The sequence below is a fragment of the Copidosoma floridanum genome, unplaced genomic scaffold (assembly GCF_036245765.1).
Source record: "Copidosoma floridanum isolate Cflo_tuat_1 unplaced genomic scaffold, Cflo_Japanese_pri ptg000021l, whole genome shotgun sequence".
Classification (NCBI taxonomy): Eukaryota; Metazoa; Arthropoda; class Insecta; order Hymenoptera; family Encyrtidae; genus Copidosoma; species Copidosoma floridanum.
The window spans coordinates 23,709,415-23,721,969 of NW_028321898.1; the positions used below are offsets into that span (position 1 = coordinate 23,709,415).

The following is a 12,555-nucleotide window of genomic DNA, read 5'->3' on the forward strand; positions in this document are numbered from 1 at the left end:
TCCATTTTTTAGACAATCGATCTACAAATGTCACACAATGAATCTTGTATTTTTAGTAATATATTTTTATAAAGCTCGGATAATATATCAATTTGATTGATATGAATTTTTTCATATGATAAATACATAAAATGTGCAATAAATAATTACACTTTGCGCCTAAATAATCTCATAAAATTTTCCCTTTTCTTATGTTCAAGTATAATATTTATTTTTACTAAAATCAACCCGTGCAAAACTAGCAAGCCACGTTTCAATCATAATTTAAATAATGAACCAAATTTTACGTACACCTATCGGAAAAATATGTTATTTGCTCCATATAGATGTGTATTTTTTTACACTTTACTATTGTTCAATAATTATTACAATAAATGATTTCATAAAAATGTCTTATATCAATAGCTTACTCGATAATTCGAAGGTTATACTATGAAACCAAAGAATGCTGTCATTAGCACGTTGGAGCTAAAAAAATTCAACGATAAACAGCAAACAGTTTTATAATGGACTACATTTTATCAGGCAATTTAATTACTTTGACAAGAACGGTCTATCGGAAGCGCATTCGTATTGAGCCATTTTCCAGTAAAAAGTATTTATAAAAGTCTTGATCGTTATGGTAATTATTATTTGCTAATATGATAATCCATCGTAAATCTCAAAATTTTCAACAATAGTAATAACTTTTTCAGATCTTATGTATGGTCACAATTAGTTACAAATCAAAATTTCAAACGATAAATTTTTTTGCACTTTATCCCACTAAATAGTAAAACCACGCATCGTAACTATAATTACAGCTAAATTCTACAAATCTGAAAAAAATTGCTACAAGTAACTGCAAATGTATCAACAAATAATCAACGTGATAGTATTTGTTTCTCACACTAAATGTACTTGGAGCACGAATTAATTTTGCACGGGTTCCCGACTTACACGACTTATACGTGAACTGTCCAACTGTCTCTCGCCAAGAGGGCCGGAGGCGTGGTTTTCACTTTGTATCTTTTTCTCAACTTTTTTTTTTATTCCTTTTTCACAAACACACACACTCATACAAAACGCGCGCTTCCTCGTATCAGCAGTAAATTATTTACAAAATATTTACGGGTTGCTAGAAGAGGAAGAAGAAGATAAAGAAGAACAAGATGAAGAAGATTCAGAAAAAGAGTACCCGTGAATACACACAAGGTCGATATGTTTCATAGTGGTAGCGTTGTGGGATGATAACGATAGATCCTGTTTTTTTTTTTTTTTTTTTTTTTGTTTTTTTTCGTTTCCATCTTTGAATGGCTCAGTTTACTCCTTGGCAGTAATCGAGCCATTGGTCAGGACTTTGGTGAGCACAGCCTCGCCATTGTTGCTCAGCACGTTGTTTGTCGTGTTCGCGTTCAATTCCATGGTTGATTCCTAAGGAACATTGCAACACGTATTATTAATTAAACATTTGGGTCATCCAATGCATCGTTGCTTCCAATAAATTATCACTTTATTGATAAAAGTATAGAAATGTTGCAATTAGAAGGTTTTCAAGGAAATAATTAAACAAAATTCCTAGATGATGAAAAATCATGAGTTAAAACCAAATAATATTCTTTGAAAGTGAAACAATGATGTAGGCATATTTCTAAGCTTGGCTCAAGATATTTGTGGGTATAATTTTTTTTGTTAAATAAATTAGGAAAAAAATTATTTTGTAACAATCAAACTGGCATCACACTTTTTAACATCTTTTGAAGAAAGTTTTCGTTTATGGTAATGAATGAAGCATGTTTCGCGAATTGCCACGAAATTTTCAAATTCAAGTAATAATACATGTGTGTTGGTTATTAGAATGTGAATCTCGTATTCGGATGGAGCACTTAATACTGTTAACGTGAAAATCTTTCGTTAAACGGAGTTGATGCCAATAACTGATAAATTAACCTTTCGAGGCCATTAAAAAGCATTTTTCAAAGCTTTCGACTCTTCCTTGAAAAATTAACGAGCCAGTAACGCGTCAATCATCCGAAAAAATTTTTTGCGGTTAAAATTTAAATAATTAAGATGGACGGCAGCAGTGCTGATCTCATTATCGGGAGCTTTTAAAATCTTGTCGAAAGACTCGTGAATAAAAAAGCACAGCAGGTGGTTTAAACCGTCGATAAGCATACATTTTTTTTTCTCTTTTTCTTTTATGCGCATCTGTGTGCGTTACTCCGTTAACCAATCTTGCTTCAAGGTAATGCTAATTTGACTAATTTATGTGGGATATAGGTGCACAATGAAAGTTGAAACAGTGAAAATATCAATTGTGTCATTATTGGTTTCTGAACAATTCATTGTAAAAACATAAACGTCCTACCAAACTAGTAAACTTGCATGGCATGAGCTAATTCGTTTGTCAGCACAACAACAAGTTTAGCTGTAATACACGTACGTGAGTACTTGTATGAAAAAAATATTTTAATTAATCTCACAAGATTTCTATCTGACGATTTGAAAATTCTTTGATGAAAAAGTTAGATACTGTTAACCGATTTGTGATCATTTAAAATGATTGTATTTGTTTACAATGTTAAGATAAAGTGCAAAAACTTTTTCCCTCACTTAAGTCATTTTTTTCATGATTTACAGTTTATAAATGTGTAAGTAGTTCTTCGTCCTGGATTGATACATGAACATTATGATTTGTTTGGTTCACTAAGTTGACAACTTTTTATTTTGATTTTGGATTGAAATTTCTAGCATTTTCATATAGAAAATAAGTCATGAATCGAATTTAAGAGTTAGTTAAGTACGAAACACCAAGGCCTCATTGACTTTTGGCTGAAAATCTTTCGAATGGTCTGAAAGGCTATTTTTAAGTACTTGGTTACACGTTTTGTTCCAATAAAAGTAAAAGACACTCCCCCATCAAAATTCGTTTGTCAAACAACTCTAGGAGACAACGAATCACAATTGTTATTCATAGTTTCTCTCGCTGACGCACAGGTACACCCAAGAATCGGCATCGAAAAAAAAAAAAAAAAAAAAAAAAAGAAACAAAAACACAGACACGGTGTAACGTTGACCCACGAGGTGTGTTTGATTAACGACGAGATGAAGCAAAGGGGCTTGACGAGAACATATCAGAGAGCATGGGATAGGTACACGCAGAGGCGTTCACGGCCCGCCACGAGCACGTGCGAGCTTTCTCGTGGTTATAATACGCCCTCCATGCACGAGGCGTGCGTCCAGCACACGTGAAGGCCGATGTGAGGGATGTTTCGTGCATGTGTACGCGTTGATTATCAAGGGTTGCAGCCGTAGGCCTCGGGGTTAGTGGACTGTGACGGCTGCTCGGTTGGTGGTACCCGTGGTATATATACAGTGGATAAGAGGCTGTACACTGTGGCTCACCACCATCACCACCACCCCACAGGGGGGGGGGATCGCCAATCTCGCATTATACCTGCCAACGGCAGCTCCGACTCGTGCACTTTTATTGTTCAAAAGCTCGTGCGGCCGAGCGAGCTCAATCAGGAAATGGTTGTACTTACAAGGGCAATGGGACGGCGCGTGAAACAGGATTGGGTCGTGGGGCCGCGATTGTTTTCCTGGACGAGGATCAGCTGCTCGTCCTCGCACTCCTCGTGATCGGAGCCTCCGTTCATCTCCGAGCGGAGCTTTATCGGTGACATTGCGTTCTCGTTGTCGGTCGATTTGCCGCTGTCCGGCGACGGTAGTAGCACGTGCCCGTCCAGCTCTTCTTCCTCCTCACCTGCTCGTTCTAGGCCTTTGTTCTCCTGAAATTCAATGTTTCAATTTTTTGTGCTTTCGGTATCACTATACCACTTATATAAAAAAAAAAAAAAAATTAAACTCGTTCATTTTAAATGATCAATAGTGTATTCAGTGACTGCTGCGTTACGCAACCTTATCCAAGCATCGGAGGATTATTGGTCTGTTGAGGGACGAGAGTAAGAAAAACAAACATATTTCATTGAAACAAGCGAAATTAAAAAAAAGTGGTCAAATCTCTTTTGATTGTTTAAATAAGGGGCGTGAGCTTTATTAAATGATATTGATCTAGGTTTTAATTCAACCGTCTCGTTATTTACGTTGTGTTGCATTAGAACGAAGAATGGCATCAAGTAGTTAACGCAGTTGTAGATAAAATTTGGCGAAATTTAATTCTCTTTTTTTTGTAGAAAACGTCAAATTTATCCATTGCTGATGCTTTGACATAATTATTGATTCTTTGATCAATGTCGGCACGTACGTGTAACCCACATACTTTAGGCGAGATGTCGGTAATGGGATATACGCACCTGATCCTGTGGCGTGGGCGATTGCGATGATTCTTTGTTGTTCTGGCTCGGACTCCGGGACGAGTGGTTTGTGTCGGACTTTGTGCCGAGCTCGTAGATGTTGATCATGTGGGCTGCCTGGGCGTGGACCATCAACTCCCACGCGGATGGGAAGGGATCTTTGCAGAGAACGCACAGCAGAGAGGCCATTGAGTTTCCTGTTTTGAAGTGTGGTAGAAAGGAAGGGGGTTTTAGAGCGATACGCCAATTAAGGTTGATTGTTTTTTTTTCTTTTTTTTTAATAATTATACGTGAGGATGGTTAAATTTTGTATTTTTAGAGAACTTTTCATTGGAATGAAATATTCCTACCCAAGAAAACGTAAAAACGGTTATTGTTTACAGAACTGTGCAGTTTTGTTCTGAAGTAAAACATTTTTGAGCAAAACTGTGTTTAAGAAGGGGCAACTGTGCTTGCAAAAACAGTTATTAGAGACGGTAACAGTCATAATTTAGTAAAATGGAAGAAAATGACAATAAATTTTTTAATACATACTATTATTATTATTGACAAGGAAAAACTAACGAAGCTATAAAATTAACACTTCATTTTTAGCAAAGAGTAAAAATAACGAAAAAAATTTACATGCACATGCACTCACCCGTATGCATTGCGATTTCCCAAATATTCATGCAGAAACCCATTTGACACGTTTAAAGTTTTAGGAAGCAATTTGACGCCAAACCAAAAAAAATTGATGTACAGTTTTCTACTGTTGGCAAAAGTTAACTGAATTAATAAAAAAAAAGCTTTTCTTTCCTACAACATAGCCCCATTATTGCCATTATTATCAAAAGATGAAAACGTGCGAATCGATCCATGGATCACGTATCTTTTCCAAAAACTAAATGATGAATTATTAAATTATTACTGTCTGCATCCCATTGAATTTTACTAGCAAATACTTAAATAGTATAAAAAAAAGCCCAGCGTCGTGGTATCAGACGCCAAAACGTACAAAAATCCCAACCCTTTCGAAAGAGAAAAAACAAGAGAAGTAAATAGGGACGACTTTAAGCTTCGTTAGCTCAACAAGAGCGAGCCGCAAGCTCCAACAGCTGGGGGCTAAAAAATACTCGTGTCTTTCTCTCTTGCCTTTCTTTATCCCACACGCATTAGTACACATATTAATCCATGCAACAGCGACTATCATGCATCCATAGCTCCGAGGGCACACGGAAACACACCAACGTGTGCATACGTACTGGGAGTGGCGCCGTTAAACGTGTGGCATTTGCAGGTGAACCGCAGCTTGCAGTAATCCCGTTTGTGCTCGAGCAGCTCCCCGAGATCCGTGAACATTTCCCGGCAGTTGCCGCAAATTAGTATGTCCAGATTGCCTGCACAACGAAGAAAGAACAAAAATGAAGAAAAAAACAAATACAACAGCCCACATTTCTCTCTTTCCGACCATTTTTTTTTTTTTTTTTTTTTTTCCCGGTACTTTATACCTGCCTTGTTAACCGACGCGTCTGAAAGTATTACGCTGCGTTGCGAAAAATTACGCGGCTATGATGAACGATTCGACGGATTTTCACGCGCGGCTCGCTCTCGGTATCCCTTGTTTCTTTCCTTTTTCCCACTGCCCTGCAAGTGTGTTGGTTCTCTTTTTTTGGATGTTTACCTCTTTACCCCGATAAAAAATCTGATGAAAGCGTGACGAGTCATATTTTTCACGTTAATGATGCAAAAACTGGATTTGGCACCTACACTACACTCACGCACATACCGGGGTTGTGCGTAAGAGGGTAGATCCGATGCAAGCACGGCTAAAATGGAGCACCGCAAACGAATCTTAGATTCGTGCAAGGAAAATCGAGTGTAATTAAAACCACGTATCATATCGATTTCGAGGGTTTAGTTGGCACGTCTCATCGAAAACTGTATGTATCCGTATATACCTCGTGCAAGTGGCAATTAAAATTAATTAAAGCTGATGATGTCGACAAGACATATCACGTGGGTATGTTGTTCGTGAGAGACATATAATCAAACGAGGGTGTAAATTTTCACGCGTTGAATTCGTTATGTGCAATAAAAATTTGAGATCTACATTGGATCAAACTGGTAAAACTTCACCATCAACATTTTTTACTCAACGTTATGTCGTTTAGGAACCGTTGGGTAAATCAAAGATGGCGATCAATGCATGATTCTTTCACATATTGTTCTGCCTGAATGAATTCCGAATCAAAGAGCTATACTAGAAGTTACAATGTAATATCCATTAAATCATTTGTTAAGTACAAGTTATATTTTTAATACTGTCTGAAGTGCAAACAGCTATACTTAGCCGTGTTTATTGTATTTACATTGGCAGCCACTGGTTGACTGTAGTGTCGTTTTGTCTAATCCCTTGCTTTAGCCGCACATAGCGAATAGACTCCAGTCATACTGTTTTGACTTGCATCAATTTGTTACATTATTGGTTTGAAAAATAGTTGACATCAATTCTTTAAGTTTCAAAAAATCAATCGAGTTTAAATTTGTATCGATTGATATTAAAAACTCGGCTAAAAACATTTATCTTTGCAAGTTTTAAATAGATCACTTTAAATGTGAACTCAATTTTTTTTTTTTTTTTTTTTTTTTTAATTTCAAGTATCGACTATGGCTCTATCTTTTTACCAGAAAATAGCTATTTTTCGAATCAATATTCAAAAGCAATACAAGACCGGCATTAATGAGTCCTGTTAGAGTTTTAGATCATTCAACGCCTTATTTCTCAAGAAAAGACCCGATTCATGTATAATTCTTGCACGAGATGTAACTTTTCTCCCTCAATTGTCAATGTACCGCAATCAATTTGGGCTCAATATATTCTTAATTAGCGGATATTCCCGTTATTAAACGTAAAAGTACCCATGAAACAATGAATTGATGATAAAAATCGTCAAACGCGGAGTAACCGGTAACGCGTCACTGAACGCCCTAAGCTTACTTGAGCGAGCACACAAATGTGGAAAGTAGTATTAACAAGGAGACACATAATGCCATCAGGACTCACTGTAAACTTTTAATTGGCTGAGGTCCTGGAGCCCGGCGCTGTTTGTCGTCACTTTTGGCTGTTTCGACGGCTGTTGCTGTGGCTGCTGTTGTTGCTGTTGTTGCTGCTGAGACCGCGTGGGCATGAGTCGGGGTCTCTTCAGCGGAGGCGCCAGGCGAGGCGGGAAAGCCGCTGACGCACAATAGCTGCAACGATACACGCAGAGGCAAAACGGGCGCGTTAATATTATCATCTCAAATGATCATCATTAATTAAAGTGTAATGTACGTGTCACTACGGATTCAGCGGTGCGGTAACGAGGAATTTCTGACACAACTGTTCGTACAGTTTCAAAGATTTAAGGGTCTGCTTGGGGGTGGAGTACCTATGCCTGATGGGAGTGTCTGCACATTGTTGCTGTGGATTACGTGTACTTATGATGTAGGCGCACCCTTTGCGGTACGAACGCAAACTTGGCGGTAATTACAGACGAAGTACTGCTTCGACGATTGTACGGCGTGCGAGTCGAAAGGTGCTACGAGTGTAAAATTCATGTAAATCCATCGTTATATATTTTATACAATTACACGTTAGATTTGTAACGTAGGACAAAAATGGTAAACGAATTTTCGGCCAAAGCCACCTTTTTCGGAGCTGCAAGCCACAGGGAGTATCGTACAGTGGCGATGGTAACTAATGGGAAGAGACAATATCCCTGAAGCACCGGCGTCTCGAGAAGCCATCCTTTGGGCACAGTTAGACCAATTAGCGAAGAAAAGAAAGAGACATCAGGGGAGGGGGTGGTAAGCAAGGGCTGGCCCAGCGAGCGTTTCTCAGATTTCGGTGGCTAAGTGGCGCGATTTGTCGAGGCGCGCGTACACGCCCTTGATCCCAAATGAATATGTACACGTGGGTTTTGGGGCGCGAATGCGTTAGTGGGATTATTGAGAAGCTGCTGCCAAGTCCCCTTTTCTTCTTCCCGAAGTCGCTATAGATTCAAGTCTTAGCGAAGATTACGCGCTTGGTTTTGCTTACGCGCGACGGGGGATACGAGTTTCTTCAAGTACCTTCGTGGGATATTGCCAGGCAATTATTTGTGTGCGTGTGCGTGGTGGTGATAAAGCAAAGCGGGTTTTTACCATTGAGGTGCTGGGGAGTAACCACATTACGCTGATTTTAGTGAATCAGTACGTATTTTTTAAGTATATACTAAGATCCTGCAGTGGCTGGAACAGAGAGCAAAAATTCTTGCTCGTCTCCTGAATTTGATTCTTATTATTTATGAGATAGTTTGGGTTACTTTTGTTAGTTGAATACTTAAGCCGTGTATTATAATGTAATCACTTGATTTTGGATTTATTTAAAGTCTTTGAAAAAGGCACTAAGCAAACTGTACACTATAAAGTCAGGCTCAATTTTAGATAATGGAAACGCGATGACGAAGACAACTAGACTTACTGTTATTATTATTTCTGGCTAGCCTCAAAAAGAAAGGACGAAAAAAAGCTGCGAAACGTCTGAAACCCTACAGGAGACTTTCACTCGATAAATTGTCCCGTAATTGCATTGCATAAGGAAATAATCGACAGGTGCTCAGTCTCAAACAATGAGTCAGCTGGAGATGAGATTGCTCTTCTATTCCTTTTAAAAGTCTTTGACGTGTACAGAGGATAGAAAAGCCTAGATAGAGCGAACGAACGAAAAAACGAAAGGATCAAGTGTGAGGAAGCACGAATCTCGCGAATCAAGGAAAAAAAAGAATAATTTTTCCCTCGCGGTGAGAAGAGAGTCTGAACGGTGGTATAAGGAAGGTAGAAAGGGAGGAATCGAGGAGGAGAAGGGGGATGAGATACGCGAAATGATTTGTAGCTACGTGATTTATGGGAGACATATAATTGTTTCCCTCCACGTAGTGTCAATGTCGCAGGTATGGAATCACACTGCCCTCGACTCTTTCCTCGATCAAATCCATCCAGTTGTCCCTCACTTATTCTGTTTTTCACTTCCATGAGAAGCTTCTCCTGGAAGAAAGTGCTTCTTGTAGCTTTTTCCGTGATCGTTTACATTTTTTTACTCGCGAAAGGTGAGAATTTTTTAAAAATCATGTTGATTATCATGCTCTTCGATTGTTTTTATGACAAAAGTCCTGGTGGAAGACAGTGGAATTATTATACTTCATTGTGCCAGAAATTTATTTATTTTCCTGCCTATCATAGGTATACTTCGAAGATAAAAAGAGAATCAGGAAGACGTGGATATGGTTCGTAGGACTGAAGAATCACGATATACTTTTGGAAAAAATCATTAAAAATAATACCAACCGAAACCTTGTGGACGGACCAAAGTTGTGGTCATCCAAGTTCACGTTTATCAATTTTACCAGTCCATTATGAGACTACCACTGCATATGCCCGATATTCGCATCCGCAGCGAAAGTAAAACGTAATTTATCGCGAAATGGAAAATAAAAGCGTTCATCTGCGACACATGCGTCAGGAGACACTCCATCGAGCAGTATACGTTCGCGCACATTATGAAAATTTATCTGCCGCTCTCGAGTACTACACGTACGACGTAGTAGAGAGCAGTAGCACTTGAGTGATGGTACCAAAGTTCGCGCGAGCGGAAAATGAAATAAAAATTACACGTCGCGACATCGATGGTCTCCCACTCTCACTCTGCATTACGCTGTACCTTTCACGACTCGATGGATGCGTCATTTCGTTGGATCGATGCATTATTCTTGGCTGGAAGAATAGAAAACGACGAGCATAGCAAAAGCTTATTTTGCGCGAATGAATTTTCAGTTCCACAATGCGTGAGCTCGGTGTTCACGGAGGAAGATTAAAGCATAGCGCGCACTTTATGAGTCCCCGGAGGGCCGTGTTTTTATTTAGTCGACGATCCATTCGTATCTCACATCATCGTATCGCATCATACATGTGTTCCTTGATAATCTTTTGGACGGGTATCTTTTGCGATCTGAAATTCACAGCAGTTGCAAAAGTATGGTTTAACACGAGTAAAGTTGAAAACTTTACAGCAAGAGACGGTAATTAATTTTGTAGATGCCTTAAAAATATCGTTTCTAATCGAAAATCACTTGAACTTCCGATGAAAATCTAGTTTAGAAGGTGTACCGCTGTAATTTATCAAAAAAATATACGCGTATCAACAATTCAACCAAACACCCTTGGTTGAGACAAAAAGAAATTTCATATTGTCCGAACTTTGGGAACTAAGAGAGTTTCATTTGAATTTAATGCATTTAATTTACTCCTCGAATTGTTCCCATTATTTTTGGTCGACAGCACAAACGAGGGTTATTTTTTATTTTTTTTTTTTTTTTTTTTTTCCAAACCATAACGACAAGAAAAGCATTGTGCCATGTTTCTTATTCATAACGCGTTCAAGAAGCAATTCCACAAGGTTATCCTGACCAAAAAGATGCTCGAAAAGTTGTATCATTCTGGGGTTCTTCCAACCAAATAGTTATACATTTCATGGAACGGCCATGACATTGCAAAAGTAGGTATCGTTAACACCCACACTGATCCAAACTGTCGTCGTTCACACCGAGGCATTTAGTTGGGAAATAGAAAAATGAAAGCCTGACAAAAGAGCTGCCAGCAGCACGCACGAGTGCGAGGGAGGTAAAGCAAAAAAAGGGGGGGGGGGTTGCGCGTGAATCGTCGTCATCCGGATATTAAAACGTATATCACTTGAGCTGGGGGGCGCGAAACCCCAACTCCTCTTCTACAACACTCTTAAACCAACCATTCCCCCCCCCCTTTTTTTTTTATCTCGCATCCAATGCGTTACGGGGAAAACCGAGCTGAAAATGAGAAAGGGGTGGTCATTGGGATATGGTATTCGATTTCGGGGGAAAAAAAAGAAGAAATTCTCTAGACTAACAGCAGGGTTATCCATGTGTTGTTTGACGCAGAGGGCGGTCTGATGAATTGCTGATGGAAAGTTAATTGGAGGTTGGATGGAGAGAAGAGCCATAGTTGGCGCACGGATTACCGGGTATAAAGGTGAGCTTTTGATGCTCCTGCACTGCAACGAAAGTACATGTTTGTCGATGACGAGTGACATGCTTTTTTCAACACTATATTATATGCATGGTGGCTTAGAGAATTTTCGTGAGACTTAGAACTGCCCAATGGTTTCGGTTCATACAAACGGTTGGGATATATTGTTGTGGATGGTATACCTTATAAACTTTGCAGGACATAAATGAATTTACATGACCCATGTGTGATCCAGATTTAGCGCAACTTGCAATACAATAATTAATTGAAAAACAACATACTCTACGATCAATTTATCACTGAAAAAAAGGTTGCTACGATCGTTCAACGGAACAATAGCAGATGTGGCAGAAAAATATTTTCCCCGACCAATTGCCCGTGCAAACGCGTACCTAACTTCCGGAGTGATAACGGAAGTGTTCCTTTTACCGTCCAGTGCAGGAGCGAAGCTCAAAAAAAAGCACAGGGCGTTAAACGATAGCGCCGAAACAGAGTGCAAAAATGGAAATTGCAGGGTGAGGTGCAAGCGGAGGGGGCGGCGTGGCGCGCTAATTGCCAGTTTCACAGCAATCAGTCGCGAGAAAGAGACTGTTTGTCGTACACCACTGTACATACGGAATTGCATCTGGGCGTCGCGTCGTCGGCTGGTTAATCTTGTGTGCGCTTCGATCGTGTTTGCTTATGTATTGAGAGTATGGCGGATAAACACACGATGGGGGGACGACAAGGAGCAGGGCGATCGACCTCCGATGGCAATTACGTGCGGACAATTGTGTTTTTAATTTGCCGGACGGAATGCCGTATCGAGCTTTTTTCCTGGGACAGACGAGTTTTTTTTTTTTTGTACTAAGGGATGGGACGAGGTTAACGTTGTGGTGCATCAAAGATGGGCTGAAGCTTTATGAATGTCTAGTTACTAGTTTTGATATAATTAAGTTTTAAGCATGGAAGTAATTATAATTTGATTTAGATGTGATTTATTAGAGATAATAATGCCACATTTTACAACACACTTTTTTATTTGGGTCAGAATTTAAAACCGCATCGTATATTTTCAAACAAATAGAGAAAAAGAGGAAGCAGCGCAAATCTGGGGGGAAAAAAGTAGGGGGTGAGAAAAAACGTAGAATGTGTGTGTTTGTACGTTGATGCGCCAGAAAAAGGGAAACAAAGTGAGGATAAATCGAAGCGATGGTCGAGA

At 39.2% G+C, this 12,555-nt stretch overlaps 1 protein-coding gene across 1 annotated transcript in view; it reads right to left on the minus strand.

Annotated features, from left to right (window-relative positions):
- Nucleotides 1-985: 985 nt before the first annotated feature.
- The window catches only part of LOC106638871 (uncharacterized), a 238,404-nt gene continuing 226,834 nt past the window's right edge, over nucleotides 986-12,555 (minus strand). Inside the window, exons 6-10 of the mRNA XM_089594325.1 lie at nucleotides 7,342-7,526; nucleotides 5,540-5,674; nucleotides 4,296-4,492; nucleotides 3,525-3,770; nucleotides 986-1,413 (exon numbers count right to left, since the gene is read on the minus strand). Coding sequence (XP_089450451.1) covers nucleotides 1,303-1,413; nucleotides 3,525-3,770; nucleotides 4,296-4,492; nucleotides 5,540-5,674; nucleotides 7,342-7,526 — 874 coding nt within the window. The 3' untranslated portion in view covers nucleotides 986-1,302. The remainder of the gene's footprint in view (nucleotides 1,414-3,524; nucleotides 3,771-4,295; nucleotides 4,493-5,539; nucleotides 5,675-7,341; nucleotides 7,527-12,555) is intronic.